Below are 18,319 nucleotides of genomic sequence, written 5' to 3'. Positions count from 1 at the left end.
TCCATGCTTTGCTCCAGATGTTTAAGAGAAGTGCTGTTAACACGCAAGCTGGCACAACCATCTAAGCCTCTCCTGGGGGCTGAATTAGGAGAGCCCAAAGAAACACTGTGGAGTAGGGAAAGGCAGAAAAGGGGAAGGGCAGACATGGTAGGGGCCCCGACATTAAGAACACCCTAGCCATACCAGCAACCTGAGCAGACAAACAGCCAACAGAACATCAGTCAAAATAAAAGGGGTTTATGTAACAAAAAACAAACAAAAAAACACAGTAAAAGATACCACCCAGCTAGCAGAAAGGACTCAGCACTGCTTCAGCCTTCACTTACTCAGAAATAACTCATATCTCAACCTCAGCAAGCCCCAAGCAGTAGAATGAGGCTTCCCTGGAAAGAGGCTGAGACTCACAGGCTGGGGATTTAAGACCCCTGTCACCATCCACCTTCCTTCCTTCTTTGGTCTTGGAAGATGAAAGGCTCCATTTTTAAAGGGTGGAGAACAGCAGATCCCTGCATCCCCCTGCTACTGTGAGACAAGCCAGAAAAGTGAGTCAAGGTCAGACTCACTATGGGGTCACCCCAAACAGCTTCAGATCAAAAAGCCTGCCTTGCTGTGATGCCCATTTACAGTGGTTGCAAATATAAAGGGGGGGCCACAGGGTCTCTGGCTTTATTTCCACAGGGTAGGGAGAACAGAAGGCTAGGCAGAGGGGCCAGCCGGGAATTTCCCAGCTTTTCTGGTTCTCAGCAGACCAACGTGGTCTCTAATCAGAAAGACGAAGAGGCAGGAGAGCACTGGCCTCAGATATCCTCCATCTTGTCCTCTTGCACTGTGGGCCAGGGCTGCTGTGAGCTAGGAGACCAGGGTTCCAGAGGGGCTCACTAGGTCCTGCGGGAGGCTTTCCCGGGCCTCCTGCATGCGGCGCCGGGCTCGATGGAAGGCCTCTGTAAGGAAAGGAGATAGGGTATTTGGCTGCCATATGGTATTTCTCTCTGCACTGCAGAGAGAAACAGGCCCATGCTGACCTGGGGTGGCCAGCTGGGGGAGGGGACATACCTAGCACATTGTGAATGGAACTCTGCTGGCTGAACCCTTCCAGACGGTCCAACACACTCCGCATCCTTTTCCGAAGGGAGCTCGATTCCATGAAGGCCCTGCAGGGAGGCCAGCCACATGGTTACAGCTGTTCTCCACCCCTCAGGGGTAAGGTGCCCTGAGGCAGAGGGCCAGGTCACTCACCTGGACTGCTGCAGACAGTGCAAGCGGAAGGTGACAGTGCCTGTGGTCTCTGTGCGGAGTCCAAAGCGGCTCAGGCGTTCCCCCTGAGGCATGCCATTGGGACAGCATCAGGTTTCTGCTGTCTCTAGACACCCTCGCACCATGCTGGCCTCGCCCCCATTCTTATCCCCATTCTTGGGAAGCACAGTTCTGTTGGTGAAACCTTATTCCATCACCCAGGCTCTATTACCTCAAGGCTAATACTGGGCTATTGGGCTCCCCCAACTAAACCAGGGAACATTCCAACCTCATTTGAGAAGCAGGGGTCTTATGTGCTTACTGTGAATTCTCCCCACATCTGATTACTGAGGCCTTCAGTGACGGGGGAAAGAGCCAGTTATTCTGATGGGAACCAGGAGAAATCTCTAACTATACTGTTTTCCAGGGACCTCCTATGATAGCAGTGTAGATATTGGAACCTGATTCAAAATGTGGTCGTGACTTCCAGCTTAAGCCACAGGAAGGAAGGGGTTAATACTGAAGCAATGCACAACTAAGGGGTCTTGACCCAGATCCCACCTCCTACAGAACAGAAGGACAGGACCATAAGTTCTCAGCGTGAAGTCACTCCAAAGACAAAAGTCACCTTGAAGGATCCTGGTATCCGCACATAGGAGAGGTCCTCCAGTTCCAGAGAACCGCCAATGAAAAACCTCCTCAGCTCAGCCACCGTGCCAAGCTCCACAGGTCTCCACGTGGAGACTGTCAGGGTGTGTGAGCCTGCACAAGGGAAGAGAAGACTGGGGCCAGGTCCAGAAAGGGCATGTGGCCCCTCACTGACTCTCCAGCAATGACACAGGCCTAGACTCAGCTAAAACACCTGGTCTGGTGATGACCTGGCCTCTTGTGAAGGTTATCATGGTTACCCATAGCACCTGTATGGAAATCAATCAGGGAGAAATTCAAATTTCCGCTCTGCCAGTTATTACCTGCATACCCAGGACAGGTTTCTTAACCTCCCTGAAGCTCATTCTCCTCATCTAGTAAAATGCAAATACCACCTGCACCTCACAGAGTGGCTGGGAGAATTAAGTGAGAAGTATGGCACAATGCCTGGCACACAGTAAAAGACAGATGCTTTTATTCCAAACTGAATGCTGATTCATTCAATACACATATGCTATGAGCCAATTTTGCCATACAGTTTCTCACCCTGAGTCCACTCAGAGGAGCACGAAGCACATGGAGAGACTGTCAGGAAGTCAGTGCCAAGGCCACGTCATTGTCTCTAATGCAGGGGGGCAGAAAGTCCTCAGAGGAACAGGAACTCTTTCAAGCCAAACACTTCCAATTCCCAATTATCCCCACCCCTCACCAGAAGCAGTCGAGTGTTAGTCTTGTTCTTAGGGCCTAGGGCATGTGGGCCACAGAAGGGCGGAGACAAGCAGTTACCTGGAGTGGCAGGCAGCATCACAGCCCCATAGCCTTCCACACGGTACCTCTGCCAGAAGTCCAGCGAGAGGACCTTACAGTAGAGCACAGGCCACTCCGGGAGTGCATCTGGGAGCAATGAGAGAAGCGGCCAGGTCACAGGCGGCCTTCACCAAGAGACAGCACTGCTTGAGGGGAACCAAGGCCCAGGATCAACGGCTGAGCTACTCACCAGAAGATTCATCCTCATGGAGGAAGAAGGCTTCAAACGTGAATGGGTAGGAGAAGTGAGCCACCTTGTCCTACAAAAAGGAGTGTCATAGGGTGGGCAAGGCCTCCCTTGGAATCTGTTCTCCTTGTGGCCAATGACAAGGTTATCTTCACAATGGAAAAAGAAAAATTATCACCCAGGTGGGCAATAGGAGTCTGAGATGCAAAGGGACACCCAAATACAAGCTGCTGCCATGCTCAAGACAGAGAGGATCTCCGGACCAGGTAGCCCTGCAGAACCCACACACAAGTCACCCAACTCTGGAATCCTCCCCAGGGTGCACGGCACTTGGCCTGATAAAACCTCAAATGCCATCCCAGGAGCAGATCTCATTCCCTTCCAGATACCCGCTCTCATTCTCCATACCATTCCCAGGGACTTGGTGGCGCAGGTCTGTGTTACTCCTGAGAGCTGCTGGAATGCTGGGCTTGACCAGTCTGAAAGCCAAAGACCAAATATAGTAAGCTCACCTGGGAGGAAAGCAAGTCGTTCAGAAAAAGACAGTTTCTTTATTCATTTATTCACACAATCAATCATTGATTTACCATTTACTGAGTGCCTGCTATGTGCTAGTATATCTTAGGAGTATCTTGGTAACTAGATAGAAAAGATCCCCATCTCTCATGGAGCTGACATTCTGGGGGAAGCAGGGAGACAGACAAAAAACAAACCAACAAGAGACTATTGGGTAGTGATGAGGGCTATACTAAAAACAAAACGGGGAAGGGACTGAGTGATTGGGAGGCTCATTTAGACTGGGTGGTAAGAGAAGGCCTCTCAGAGGTGACACAGGCTGAGACCTAAACTCAGAAAGAACCAGCCATGCTAAGATAATGGCAGAAAGGGTTTCAGACAAAGGAAACAGCCCTTAAAAGGCTCTAAGGTGGGAATGAACCTGGCTGGGAAGAATGACTGGAATGTTGTATGGAAGAGATAGGCAGGGGCTAGCTCATTCAGGGTATCAAGTTTACATTTTACTCTAAGTGGGAGGGGAAGCTGTTGGGGTTTTCAGCTCAAAAGGGACATAACTTGTTTACATTTTTTAAAGCTCAACTTGGCTTTGGTGTCTGTGGCAAATGAACTGCAAATGGGAGCAAGGCAGGAAGCGGGGGATAAGTCAGAAGTTGAATGCACTGGCCTAGACAAGAGATGGTGGTGGCTTGGTGTAGGGTGGTGGCTTGGTGTAGGGTGCTGGAGAGAACAAACAGGTTCACAACAGCTTTTGAAGACAGAACGGAAAGGAACTGCTGACAGATTGATTGGCTGGCTATAGGGAGCTAGGGAAAGTGAGGGATCAAGGATGTCCCCTAGGTTTTTGGCATCAACAACTCAGTAGATGACACTGCCATTCTGTTAGGATGGGGAAGACCAGGGAGGAGAGGTTTGAGGGAAGAGGAGGCATCAAGATTTCTTTTTGGTCATGTTAGACAGAAATGACAAAGAGGTAACTGGATATGAGTCTGGAGTCCAGGGAAAAGGTTAAGGCTAGAGGCAGAAACCTGGGAGTCTGAGACATATCGATGGTATTTAAGCCATAGGATGGATGAGGTCGCCCAGGAAGACTGCAGACAGAGAGTAACAGAAGGCCTTAGCTTAGCTGTGGGGACTCTCACAGTTTAAGATCAACAGAAGGGAAGGCATCACCCAAGGAGGCTGAGGGGCCACCAGCGAGATAGGAGAGAGAAGTGTGGAGCCAGAAGCCAGAGAAGTGTGTCATGCAGCACAGTGGGCTCTAGCAAATGCTTCAGGAAGGTCAAGCGAGGTGAAAGCAGGGAAGTTCCCACTGGGTTTGGTAAAGTGGATGTGATCTATGACCTTGAAAAGAACAGTAACAGTTTCAGCAGAGGAGTAGGAAAGGAAGCCTGATCAAATGCCTCTAGATCTGTCTAAATGGGTATAAAAGGAGAGACTTAAGAATATTACTTACGAGTAGTTGGCAATTCTACAAAGAAGTGGACGTAGAGATTGTCATACTCATAGCCTTGGGCTGAAACTACAAGAGAAAACAGGAAGCTATTTTAGCTTTTTCTCCTACCATCCTTAGCACCCAACCCAATCCTGAGGGGCCTACACACCCTGAGAGCAAGTCTTTTGAGGGCCAGGAACCCTCTGCGTTTCCAGGAAAGCCTCATCACGAGTTTCCCAAGTACAGCAGATAAGGCCTCTACCAGAGTGGAGGAGACTATTCACAGCTCCATCTAGGCACGTGCCTAAGCATCAAGAGATCTACGCTAGCAAGACACTTACCTACCTCTCCATTTACAAAGAGCCGGAGGGCACCTGGGACAGTCTAAGGTGAAGAGAAGTGGGAAAGGATCAGCAGGCCTGGAAGGAACTGGCACTTCTCCTCCAGCCCCATCTACAAATCTGCAGATGACCTGACACTGGGGGTCAGGCCCTGGGTGTCACTACTGCACTTTCTCCCCACCCTGACACTTCTCCACAGATCTGTTTCCTTCATTCGTAAGATTCATAATGTAGGGGGAAAGTACATAATTTAAATGGCAGTGAGGACAATGCACTATGGGAAATTATTCAAGCAGCAGCAACTGCCCTGTGGTGTGCAATGGGAAGCCAGAACGCCCTGTTCCCTTTAGATGGCTGAGTTCAAGAAACCAGGGAGTTTTCCTTTTTAATTATTTGTGCATCTGTCTTATCTAACTTTTAAATATGGAATATCTATTGCTTATGCAATATGGAAATAGTGAAGGTTAATTTTTCAGAGAAACAGAGGGAGACCAGGAAGTAATTCTATCCTTGTTTCCAGGTCTAGAGATGGAACTCTTAGAATGAGAAAAGACAAGGAACAGCACAACAGAATAGCTGAACTAAACCCCCCCCCCCTTTTTTTTTTTTTAAGACAGGGTCTTGATCTGTTGTCCAGGCTGGAATGCAGTGGTGTGATCATAGCTCAATGCAAACTCAAACTTCTGGGCTCAAGCAATCCTGCTGCCTCAGCATCATGAGTAGCTGGGACTACAGGTATCACCATGCCTTGCTAATTTTTTTTTATTTTTGTAGGGATGTGGTCTCACTATGTTGCCCAGGTGGTCTCAAACTCCTGGCCTCAAGTGATCCTCCCACCTCAGCCTCACAAAGTGCTGGGATTATAGTCACGAGCCACCGCATCGGGCCTATATTTTTTAAGAGCCAAAATAAGTGACAAACAGAAACGACACCCCTTCCTCTCTATGGGGTATTTTGAAAAAATATCCACATGAAACGTGAAGAAGACATTTTTCATCCTTATATTTATTTTCCAAATTAATTATAAAGTAATACATAAATACATTACCACTGATCAAAATTCAAAACTACCTAAGTTTAGGGAATAAAAAGCAAAAATCCCTGATATAGCCCTCTCACCACCCACTACCCATCTACCACATCTAATCCCACCCTCCCCAGAGAAAGCCACCCACAGCATGTGCACAGCCTTTCAGACCTTTTTCTCGGCATTAACAGTTCTCTATTAACATGCAATGTTGCAAAACACATAACAAGGACTATATGTGCTATTCTTTGACTTCCTTTTCATACCGTAGAGTATACCTTTGGGCCTTTAAGAGAGGTGCTGTAACTCATCCACAGTCAGAATGCTCCAGCTAAACACAGCTCACAGTGCTGCAGAAAGCCAAGCTACTCACCATCTCAAAGTCAGTGCCTACGAGGCTGCTAAGATACTCCTTGTGCCGGCCATAAAGCTGAGGAAACAAACCAAACCAAAACTCAAGATGCAACCCAAGCTAGACCAAAGTTCAGTTCTGAACGGGAAGAAGAAAAGCAATAGTGGGAAGGGTCAGCAAGAGCTGGAGGCGTAAGCACCTGACTCACCGCCATTTTACTGTGAAGCAGAGGCCCTGGAGTCAGCTGGTCTGGGGCGGAATCCTGACTCTCGCTCTTACAAGCTATGCCACCTTGGGCAGACTACTTAGCTCCTCAATCTCGGTTTCCCCACGTATAAGGTGGTAATAAGTGTTCACCTCAAAGGGTTGTTGTAAGGACTAAAGGAAATAAGGTATGTAAAATACCTAGCACAGAACATGGTAAATGCTCAAATAAATGGTTATTGTTATTATTATAACATGATCAAAAACTTCTGTCTGATATGTCAGCAATGCTGCCTAAGTCAGAAGGGGCTATGAAGGGCAAGGCTTTTCCGGAACAACTGCTGACATCAAGTTCAGAAATGGTCTCAGCTCCAGGCACGGAGCCTCATCCCTTCAATACTTGGAATGAACTTGCGCTTACATCTTTGAACACTCGCCGTTCCCGCTCCTCCTCCTCTGGCTGTGCGAGGGGAGAAACATTGTCGATCGTATATTTCCACAGCTCCTGCTTCTCCCCCTCTGTCTCAATCCTGTAAGGTCAAAACCACAGAAAGGAGCAACTGTAATAATGAGAGATGGGCCCTGGGATAGCTCCTAGCCCAGGGATAAGCGATCAGGGGCCATACACCTCACTGAAGTATATGATGATAAAAGTGGCTGTATTGATGACCAGGAGAGAGAAACAAAAGGGTAAAGCAGAGAGGGCACCAGACTAGACTCAGAAAGTATAGGTTCTGGGCCCATTTCTGGCTTGAAGTTACAGTCAAACTGTAAGGCACAACATTCCTGCCACCCAGTTCTCTCACCTGAAAAATGGACAGGTTGGTCCAGATAATTTCTAATTTACATTTCTGTCATTTCCAAGATACAGAGATGAGGAACAGTTAGCCCACAGGGAAAGCCTGGCTGAGTTCACCCCACTCTGTTCTGGCCAGGTCCTACATTCAGCAGCACAGAGAATCACTGTCATTTAACTGTACCACTGAAGTGATCCCTTTCAAATTGGTGCAGTTGCACATTTTCTGAGAAAGGAGTCCTCAGTTTTCTAAGGCCCTATGACTTGGAACAGAATATGAACTACTGCCTGGGAATGTAAAAGTCAGAACAGATGAAGGACTTTCTGACAGTCTAGTTGACTAGGGACAAAAAGTGCAACCAAGGGAAGGAATGCCAGTCTCCACTACCCCTTTCTTCCTCTCCTCACCTGTAGGGTCCTTTGAGGCCTGTGAAGTCAGGCTTTACTGTGATCACACCATTGCTATCCACCTTCAGAGTACACAGGACATGTTCATACTTCTTATAGCCAAGCCTAAAAATCAGGAAAACACCAAGGTTGAGGTCAATGGTCCTCCAGGGAAACAGGAAGAGATACTGAGCCCACTTCAGGGGAGAGAACAGAGGCTACAGGGAGAGCTGTCATGGTAAAACTTTCTTCCAAGTACAACTAAGAAAAAAAGGAAGAAAAAGTCCCTCCCTCTCCTATAACCCAGGATGATAACAGGAAGGGGATAGCTGGTGAGAGAAGAGGATGAGGATCTGAGCTGGCAGTGAGAAGCTTCACTCATAACTAAGAAAAAAAGGAAGAAAAAGTCCCTCCCTCCCCTATAACCCAGGATGGTAATAACAGGAAGGGGAGGGCTGGTGAGAGGAGAAAAGGATGAGGCTCTAAGCTGGCAGTGAGAAGCGCCACTCACTTTTTACAGGGCCCCAGGTCTGCCATGATGTGCATTGTCTGAAGAGGGGTGTTAATGACGTGGTTGTTCCTGACGAACTCTTCTGAGGGCTCCCAGGTAACGATGCGTGACTTGAGGATGCCGCCTTCCCTGGGAGACACCACAGAAAGGTCACTTCCCCGGCACACCCCAATGGAGCACCCCAGTGGAGAGTCACTTCAGAATGGGAAGTTTGAGCTGGTGGACATACTATTATGTTTTGTTTTTTAAGAGCCAAAATATTTGACAAACAGAAATGACATCCCTTCCCTCTCTCTGAGGCACTTTGGAAAAATGTCCACATGAAGAGTGAGGAAGATATTTTATATTTTTATATCTATTTTTTAAATTAATTACAAAGTAATACTTGAATACTATACATAACCACTGATAAAAATGCGAAACTACCCAACTTTAGGAAATAAAAAGTAAAAGCTTGGCTCCCATCCCATGCCCGCACTCACATCCCCCGCCTGTCCTGCCGGCGCCGCCTGACATTTGCCATTCGCTCGACCAAGAATGAAGGCACCTCACTGGCTGCAGTGGTCATTCTCTGGCAGTGCTGGGAAAAGCAAGTAGCCCTGTGTAAGCCATCTGGTCAGGGCCACATGGGGCCAAGTACCTGAAGGGAAGTCTTCTTCCTGAAATCTCATCCGGGACCTGAACCCCGCAGGTTCCGCCACCTCACAATTATACACGCTAACAGAGGGAGCAGTGGCCAAACAACCCAAAGAAGATTTCCACCACATCATGGTTTGCCTTCGGATTTTAAAAAGGAGTTATTTATGTTAATATTAAAATCAGTCTGCATTCTCTGAGCACAAACCAACAAAAAGTTGGGTTAGTTTGCTTGGTAGATGTTGAAGTTAACAAGGTGGTTAGAAAATGCCAAATGGGATACAAGTATTTTGTGGGAAATCCTCACATGGTAACTGAGCACTAACTACATTTTCATTTGCTTTTCCAAAACAGACAACCCAAATTTTATTTAATTTCTATTATTTTTTTAAGAGACAGGGTCTCACCCAGGCTGCCGTGCAGTGGTGCTATCATAGCTCACTGCAACCTTGAACTCCTTGGCTCAAGTGATCCTCCCGCCTCAGCTTCCCAAGTAGCCGGGACTACAGGTACTTGCCACCATGCCCAGCTAATGTTAACAATCCACAGCTCTAATCATGAAAGCACAGCAATCTTTCAAAAACATTTATTGAATACCTGTTCCTTGCAGGGACCTACAGAGTCACAGATAAAAATTAAAAAATATAGGCTCTACCCTTGAGAAGCTTAAAATCTTACTGAGAAGACAGAAGCAACTGAAATGCAGTGACTGAAGAAAATGTAAAACAAGGTCACAAGGGTATTTTTGTCATAGGCAAATTGAGGACATAAGCCATTTTCCATAGCTATACTGAATTCCTCTTCAGACCCATATACTCAGAGTTTGGGCTGAATCCCCTGATGAATTTTACCTAGATTGTTCCAGACTCCACCACCTGTCTTTTTTCATGATGCATGGAGGAAGTCAAGCCCAGTGGTTACTTCTCCCAGTATGCACTCTGCAAGCATATCATCAGAGATACTGGCAGCTCCCCCAGGCCCTCAAGCAGGCAGAGAAGGGAGCGACAGCCTCACCACCTGCAGACTGTGCCCATTCTATTCCAGGCTGGCTGCCAGCAGCAGCAGCTCACAGCGGTTCCTAGACAGGCTACTTCTCTCCCCTTACTAGGCTTCTGACATAACACATAGAACTCAGTGAGGCAAAAAAGCTAGAGGAAGCAAAGATGGAAGCTATGAGACCCTGGAAAGAACAATACCTCCTCCAAATTGGTGTATCTGTCAGAGTCAGTGTAGGTAAAGATTCGTTGGTTCTTCTTGCCACCCGAATTCTCCAGCTTCAGGATCTCCTGACGGTACTGATAATCCAAAGGACTCTGACAGGCTGCTTCATTTTGGTACAGATCTACTTCAAACTGAGGTTACCATAAGGAAACAGAGATGTGCACATCATTATAATACATCAAACTTTTGCTTCTGTAACTGTTTAATCAAATCAGTTCTACAGAGCTGATGCTATCTGACACGTTTTCATAACCAACACTAAACTAATGAATGGCAGGGGAACCAAGAACATTAGAGCTAAAAGGAATCAGACTGATAGTCTAATCCAAGTCTGCTATTACAGATGGCATATAGCCCAGAGATGAAAAGTGCCTCACCCAGAATCATAAAACTGAGTAGTGGCAACCCCTATGTTACAATGCCCTTTAAACACAACAGGGGAAAGTATAAACTGTTACAACCTGTCTGGAAATCACTTTGGCAATATGTATCACCAGCCATGTGGAGGTAGACCAGATGGAATAGACAGAGAAGACAAGAGACACTGGTTCACCTGGCTAAAGAGCTTCTCCTGCCACCCAATCACAATCTCCTCCTCTTCGTCTTCCTCCGGGCGGTGTCCACCTCCAAAGACAACAGAGTGAATCAAATGCTTGAGCCAAACCAGCACCACTTCTTGCTCTGTGGTTGATTATAACCAAAGTCCGTATTCTTATATTTGCCACAAAAACCAGCTGGAATTCAGTAATTTAGTAAGCACTCAATCTAGAGGAATGCTAGAGAGGCTGTATATGAGAGTTAGTATGAGTAGAAGCCAAGATTAGAACCCAGGAAATCTTAATCATGACTCTAATTTGAATAAAAGAAAATACCCTCCAGAAATTTTTTTTGGGTGGGGGATGGAGTCTCACTCTATCACCCAAGCTGGAGTGTAGTGGCACTGTTTCAGCTCACTGCAACCTCCTCTTCCCGGGTTCAGGCGATTCTCCTGCCTCAGCCTCCCAAGTAGCTGGGATTACAGGCACATACCACCAACCCAGCTAATTTTTGTATTTTCAGTAGAGATGGAGTTTTGCCATGTTAAACAGGATGATCTTGAACTCCTGACCTCAGGTGATCCACCTGCCTTGGCCTCCCAAAGTGCTGGGATTACAGGCATGGGCCATGGCGCTCAGCCTGCTCCAAGAAATATCTAATCTAACTGGATATAAGAAACTGAAATTTAGATATAAGCTGAATAGCCAGCCCTTCCTCAGTCCCAACTGTCTGCGTTTGCTAGAAAATAACCCTGGCATTTTTATCTTTACTATTTCTAAAGCCATATATGTAGAATCACAAACACTGAAATTTAGGAGACCAAGTGTCAGGAGAGGATAGTGAAGGCAAATAAATGATTTTTTAACAGAACCAAATCTGGCTGAATGCAGTGACTCACGCCTGTAATCCCAACATTTTGGGAGGCTAAGGTGGGAGGATCACTTGGGCCCAGGAATTTGAGACCAGCCTGGACAACATAGCAAGACCTTTTCTCTACTAAAACTTTAAAAAAATCAACCGAATATGATGGTGTGAGCCTGTAGTCCCAGCTAGTTGGGAGGCTGAGGCAGGAGGATGGCTTGAGCCTGGGAGACCAAAATTTACAGTGAGCTATGATCATACCACTGCACTCCAGCCTGAGCAAAAGAATGAGATTCTGTCTCAAAACAAAACAAAAACAAAAACAAAGAAAACAAATCTAATCTAACACACTCTTGGCTGGCTAAGTATGCCTTTTTCAGAGACACGTTTCACAACCTGCGAGCCCACACTCTTGCCCAGGAACAGCTCTAAACAGAACGAGAAACAGTAAAAGCAGACAGACTAGTGACCTGACAACAACCACTCTGTCCTCTCCTCCTCATTCTTTTGGTTTCCCAGATAAGGAAAACCACAAGAACACAGTTGATCTTCATATGCACATCATATGCATATTTTTCAAGCAGTCCCCAGTTTAAAAATTGTTTTCAAAAGTGTTTATATGTATATTTAGTGTTTGGGGCATGTTTTCTCTTTTAAAAATGCCACAAATAGGCCGGGCGCGGTGGCTCACGCCTGTAATCCCAGCACTTTGGGAGGCCGAGGAGGGCGGATCACGAGGTCAGGAGATTGAGACAATCCTGGCTAACACGGTGAAACCCCGTCTCTACTAAAAATACAAAAAATCAGCTGGGCGTGGTGGCGGGCGCCTGTAGTCCCAGCTACTCGGGAGGCTGAGGCGGGAGAATGGCGTGAACCCGGGAGGCGGAGCTTGCAGCGAGCCGAGATAGCGCCACTGCACTCCAGCCTGGGCGAAAGAGCAAGACTGCGTCTCAAAAAAAAAAAAAAAAGCCACAGATAGAATGTAGGTTGCCGGGCAACTCTATAACATATCAGAAGTATAGTATTTGTTATCTCACTACATTTGGCCACAATTCTGATTAGTATCAGCATTAGTATTAGATGGCACATCACCACCATAACACCCACTGGCAGTTGGCTGAGGCCTAAAAGTGGCCAAGTCTATGAGGTCCTTCCCGAGCTCGGCAGCAGGCTGATAATGAAGAAAGTTGCTTGATGTGATTCTTTGCAGGTGGACTCTGTCAAGAAAAGCCCAAAATATTCGTTACCAGACACGCAACCGGGAAATGAACACAAAGCAAGGATGGGGGAAACAAAACAGAGGAGGTAGGGTTGCCAAGGTGTGCTGGGTGCAGACAACGGAGAGGAGGTGGGTGGGTGCGCGGTCCTGTGGGGAAGAATGAGGGTGAGAGGGTGTACTGGGGACATAGGGCTCTGAGAAACTGGGAGCAACAAGGACGTGAATGGACTTGGGTGGGTCTGTAAGGGGTTCTTAGAGGCTGTGAGTGGATGGGGGTACGGATAGTGAAAGAAGTAGGGAGCCCGGAGAAGAAGTGGTCCGGATTGTAAGCAGAAGTGGGGACCTCAGAACACCGAGTTCAGGTTGGAATGATCTAAGGACACAAAAGCATGGGGTCTCGGGGCTGGGGCGGTGCGACTACCGGAGGCGCAAGTTGCGCACGGGGTCCCGGGAGCGATACACTGCCTCCCCGGTGTCAGTGCTCCAGACGGTCTCCGCCATGACAGCTGCGACGCGCCGCGACCGCGCCGGAAAGCGCGCCGCTCTGTTTTCCTGGCAACGGAGACGCTGGATCCGGAGGCGACGAAGGTGCTGCGCGCGCAACCCGCCGTTCCCGTCACGGCGACACAGTCGCAGTTGGCCACACAGGGCAAGTGCAGCCCAAGCCGAACGCCCGAGAGGGCTCCGGGGTCCTGCCGATCACCGCTTACCATGTATGCGAAAAAAGCTCACCCAAAGCGGGACCTCGTGCGCTGTGCAAATGAGGAAACTGGCACAGCCATCAGCCCACCTCATATAGACAGATAGATGCAGAAATGATGATGGGGACCAGGTGGCCTGAGTCTTCGCCCTCTACCTTTTCCACCATGCCACACTGCCTTCCACCGAACGCGTGAAAACTTTGGCCTGAAAATCGGTGGTTGTGACTGTAAGCAATGCACCCATTATTCCCAAAGGAGTCAGGGAAGGTGATGGCCCTTAGCCAGACAAGAAAATGTATTCTTGGAAGACAAAAAAAGTGTCAGAAGATTTATTAGTCTTTGTGTTGACATTCACAGAGCAAAGAAAGAAAAAACAAGGAAGTCAACAGTAAGGAAGGAAACGATGTTATTATTGAACTGGTTCTTACCTTGTGTGTGTTAGTTTTGGATCATTAAGCCACTTTGTTACTGCACTGGCTTCCTGAAGAGCCAAAAAAGTGACATTCACAAGTCATGCTTCATTGGACTAGCAAAGGAAGGACATGCTGTAACCTCACGTCTGGCGTCCCTGCGCTTTGGGAATGTCAACATTTATCAGCCTTGTTCACATCTGGTCCTCCTCCAACAAAGTAAGCAATTGTCCCCTGGACTCGGGAATCTCATGCCAGTTTGATGATTTGGCATTGGAAGCTCTGGGTGCCATAGCCACTAGTTGTGTAATACCGACTCACCATAAATAGCACCATTTATTTAGGATCTAGTGCAGCTTGAGCACTTTTGTTTGCATTGTCCCAAATCCTTGTAGAAGCCTCTCAAAAAGGTACTTTTATTCACTTTAAGAGTGAAGTTCGTGAAGGCCAGGGTTTAAAGGACTTGCTAAGCTTGCAAGTGGTAAAAGTACTGGGATTCCAGCCCAAGTTCTTCTGTCTTTTGAAGCCTAACCACCTTCCAGTTTGCCTCACAGCCTCTCACCTACCAATTGATTCCATAAATGCACACATTTCCAACCTGGGAAATAATAATTTTAACAGATAAAACAAAAGGCACCTTTCTAGCTCCTAAGAAATGGTCTCTCTAATGTTTCCTTTTAAAATTGTGAGTAGGAAATCTGTGCCACATGCATAACAGCTGATAAAGTGGAGCCTGATTCTAGTTTAATTTTATAACCAAATCCAACTTACAATAAAGTTAATCTAACATAATTATATGCAAAATAGTTTCTATACCACATGTTATGGAAATATAAGCTATTTGAGTAAGCAACCATAATTAATATTATTTTTATATAGGTAAACTAAGTTTTCATGTTTTGTTTACTGATTTCTATGAATCAGGATCCTTTTATGTTTAAATATTCAGCTTATTGGTCTTAAGTACATTTACATTGTTTTGCAACCATCATCACCATCCATCGCCACTCCTTTCTTATTTTTGAAAATTGAAACTCTGTTCCCATTAAATTGTAACTCCTCATTCCCCTCTTCCAGCCCCTGGCAACTACCATTCTACATTTTCTCTCTATGAAATTTGACTGTTTTAGATACCTAATCCATATTGTAGCATGTGTCAGAGTGTCTTTTTTTTTTTTTTTTTTTTTAACTTTAAGTTCCGGAATACATGTACAGAACATGCAGGTTTGTTACATAGGTATACATGTGCCATGGTGGTTTGTTGCACCTATCAACCCATCACCTAGATTTTAAGCCCTGAATGCATTAGTTATTTGTCCTAATGCTCTCCCTCCCCTTGCCCCAGACTCTGCAACAGGCCCCAGTGTGTGGTGTTCCCCTCCCTGCGTCCATGTGTTCTCATTGTTCAACTCCCACTTATGAATGACAACATGCAGTGTTTGGTTTTCTGTTCCTGTGTTAGTTTGCTGAGGATGATGGCTTCCAGCTTCATCCATGTCCCTCCAAAGGACATGATCTCATTCCTTTTTATGGCTACATAGTATTACATGGTATATATGTACCACATTTTCTTTATCCAGTCTATCATTGATGGGCATTTGGGTTGGTTCCATGTCTTTGACATTGTAATTAGTGCTCCAATAAACATACGTGTGCGTGTGTCTTTACAGTAGAATGGCTTATATTTCCAGTAATGAGATTGCGGGGTCAAATGGTATTTCTGGTTCTAGATCCTTGAAGAATCCCCACACTGTCTTCCACAATGGTTGAACTAATTTATATTCCCACCAACAGTGTAAAAGCGTTCCTATTTCTCCACAGCCTCACCAGCATCTGTTGTTTCCTGACGTTTTAGTAATTGCCATTCTGACTGGTGTGAGATGGTGTCTCATTGTGGTCTTGATTTGCATGAACCAGGATTCTTAAAACTGAGATCCATGAGTGGGATTCAAGAAGTCTATGAATTCTTTCCCTAGAATTCTGAATGGGGGATTTTTCTAGAAAGAGTTCATACCTTCTATCAGATTCTCAAAGGAGTTTGTACCCTGATATCAAGAATGGCTTGGGCTAGACACAGTGGAGTTTAGACCCAGGAGTTTAGACCCACTGAGGCAACATAGGGAGACCCTGTCTCTAAAAATAAAAAATAAAAAAATTAGCCGGGTTTGGTGGTGCATCCCTGTGGTCCCAGCTACTTGGGAGGTTGAGGTGGGAGGATCACGTGGGCCCAGGAGGTCGAGGCTGCAGTGAACATAATTTAAAAGGAAGAAGTAAAATTGTGTTTATCCACATACAATATGAACCTAAACAATCCTAAAGAATCTACAAAAATGCCAGCAGAACTAATAGGGTTATAGAATACAAGGTCAATATACAAAAATCAATGGTATTTCTATATACTAGGAACAAACCATTTGAACTTGAATTTTAAAAATCACAGCCATTTAAAATAACATCAAAAAGCACAAAACATAAAATTAACAAAATATATGCAAGCCTTGTACACTTAAAATGTCAAAACATTGGTAAGATGAAGACCTGGATAAAGTAGAGTACTATAACATGTCCATGGATTGGAAGAATCTATATCATTAAGGTAATTATCCTCAAGATGATCTAAATCTCAGTAAAAATCCCACCAGGTTTCTTTGTAGAATTGACAAGCTGACTCTTAACATCTATATGGAAATGCAAAGGAGTTACATGGTTAAAAGAATTTTGAAAAAGATCCCGCCTGTAATCCCAGCACTTTGGGAGGCTGAGGCGGGTGGATCAAGAGATTAGGAGATCGAGACCATCCTTGCCAACATGGTGAAACCCTGTCTCTACCAAAAATACAAAAATTAACTGCGTGTGGCGGCATGCACCTGTAGTCCCAGCTACTCCAGAGGCTGAGGCAGGAGACTCGCTTGAACCCAGGAGGCGGAGGTTGCAGTGAGCCGAGATCACACCACTGCACACCAACCTGGCGACACAGCAAGACTCTGTCTCAAAGAAAAAAACAAAAAAAAAAGAGTCCAAAATAGATCTGTACATAGATGGCCTATCAATTTTTGACAAAGGTCCCAAGGTAATTCAATGGAGAAAGGACAGCATTTTCAACAAATAATGCTAGAATAAGCAAAACAAATACAAAGATGAACAAAATTCAACTCCTTACCCTACACAATTTAATGAATTGAAGCAAAATGGATCATAGACCTAAAAAGTAATAGTTACAACAATAAAACTTCTAGACAGAAACATAGGGACAGATCATTGAGATCCTGAGTTGGGTAAATATTTTCTTAGGACTCAAAATGTACAAACTATAGAAGAAAAAATCAATTGTCATCAAAATGCAAAACATCTTTTCCTCAAATGACGCTGTCAAGAAAATAAAAAGACAAGACACACTGAAAAATACTTGCAAAACACCTATCTGATAAAGGACTTATATCTGGAATATATAGTCTTACGCCTCAGTAATAATAATACAAACAATCTTATTTTTTAAATGGTCGAAAGATTTGAACAACCTACCGGAGAATATATATGACTGACATTAACCCAGGAAAAGATACTTGATATCATTAATCATCAGAACATTATATATTAAAAACACAAAGATACCACAGACATTACAATGGCTAAGATTTAAAAGTTAGACCATACTAAATGCTAGTGAGGATGTGGAGCAACTGGAACTCTCATAATTACTTATCAGAATGCAAAATAGCACAGCCACTTTGGGAAACTGGAAATTTCTTATAAAGTGAAACATTTACATACCATATGATCCAGCAATCTCACTCCTAAGTATTTACTCAAGAAAAATGACAATATGTGTCCACAAAAAGACCTGTATGTAAATGTGCATAACAACTTATAATAGTAAAAATTGGAAACAGTCCAAATATCCATCAATGTGTAAATGTTTAAATAAATTGTGTAATTTGTATAATATTTATACAATGAAATACTACTCCATAATAAAAACAAAGTAACTACTGATACATAAAACCACATGGATGAATCTCAAAATCACGCTCAGTGAAAGAAACAAGACATAAAAGACTATCTACTGTACAATATATTTGATATGACATTCTTTAAAAAGGAAAAATTATAGAGATGGAAAATAGATCAGTGGTTGCCAAGGATTGGGTGTGGGGATAGGGATTGAGTATAAAGGGCAGTGTGAGGGAATTTTAGGGGTGATGAGACCGTTGTAAATCTGTGGTGTTGCTAAACAACTTGCTGCATTTGTTAAAAACCTACAGAAGTGTATCAGTGAGCAAATTTTACTGTATG

General features: G+C 45.1%; 2 protein-coding genes across 4 annotated transcripts in view; one reads left to right on the top strand and one right to left on the bottom strand.

Moving 5' to 3' along the window:
* Positions 1-217: 217 nt before the first annotated feature.
* On the bottom strand, positions 218-17,391 carry MKS1 (MKS transition zone complex subunit 1). 3 transcript variants are annotated; one of them, XM_054457960.2, is made up of 18 exons: positions 13,337-17,391; positions 12,804-12,913; positions 10,852-10,922; positions 10,274-10,429; positions 8,924-9,021; positions 8,442-8,570; positions 7,952-8,056; positions 7,169-7,277; positions 6,565-6,621; positions 5,165-5,207; positions 4,845-4,910; positions 3,284-3,354; positions 2,879-2,948; positions 2,668-2,775; positions 1,862-1,995; positions 1,237-1,319; positions 1,054-1,151; positions 218-941 (listed from the first exon to the last, which is right to left on the bottom strand). In XM_054457960.2, exons 1-18 carry the CDS (start codon positions 13,414-13,416, stop codon positions 850-852), a joined length of 1,680 nt encoding a protein of 559 aa, XP_054313935.2. In that variant the 5' UTR covers positions 13,417-17,391; the 3' UTR covers positions 218-849. The 3 variants fall into 3 exon arrangements, with proteins under 3 accessions (XP_054313935.2, XP_054313936.2, XP_054313937.2); XM_054457961.2 differs by lacking the exon at positions 1,237-1,319 and having other exon boundaries at positions 761-941; XM_054457962.2 differs by lacking the exons at positions 218-941; positions 1,237-1,319; positions 1,862-1,995.
* LPO (lactoperoxidase) overlaps positions 13,471-18,319 on the top strand; it is a 48,821-nt gene continuing 43,972 nt past the window's right edge. The window contains exon 1 of the mRNA XM_054457957.2: positions 13,471-14,245. Within this exon, the coding sequence (XP_054313932.1) occupies positions 14,130-14,245 (116 nt within the window). The 5' untranslated portion in view covers positions 13,471-14,129. The remainder of the gene's footprint in view (positions 14,246-18,319) is intronic.

Source organism: Pongo pygmaeus, chromosome 19 (genome assembly GCF_028885625.2).
Source record: "Pongo pygmaeus isolate AG05252 chromosome 19, NHGRI_mPonPyg2-v2.0_pri, whole genome shotgun sequence".
NCBI classification, from domain to species: Eukaryota; Metazoa; Chordata; class Mammalia; order Primates; family Hominidae; genus Pongo; species Pongo pygmaeus.
The sequence above is the reverse complement of the archived record's forward strand: the minus strand, read 5'-3'. Positions and strand labels throughout refer to the sequence as shown.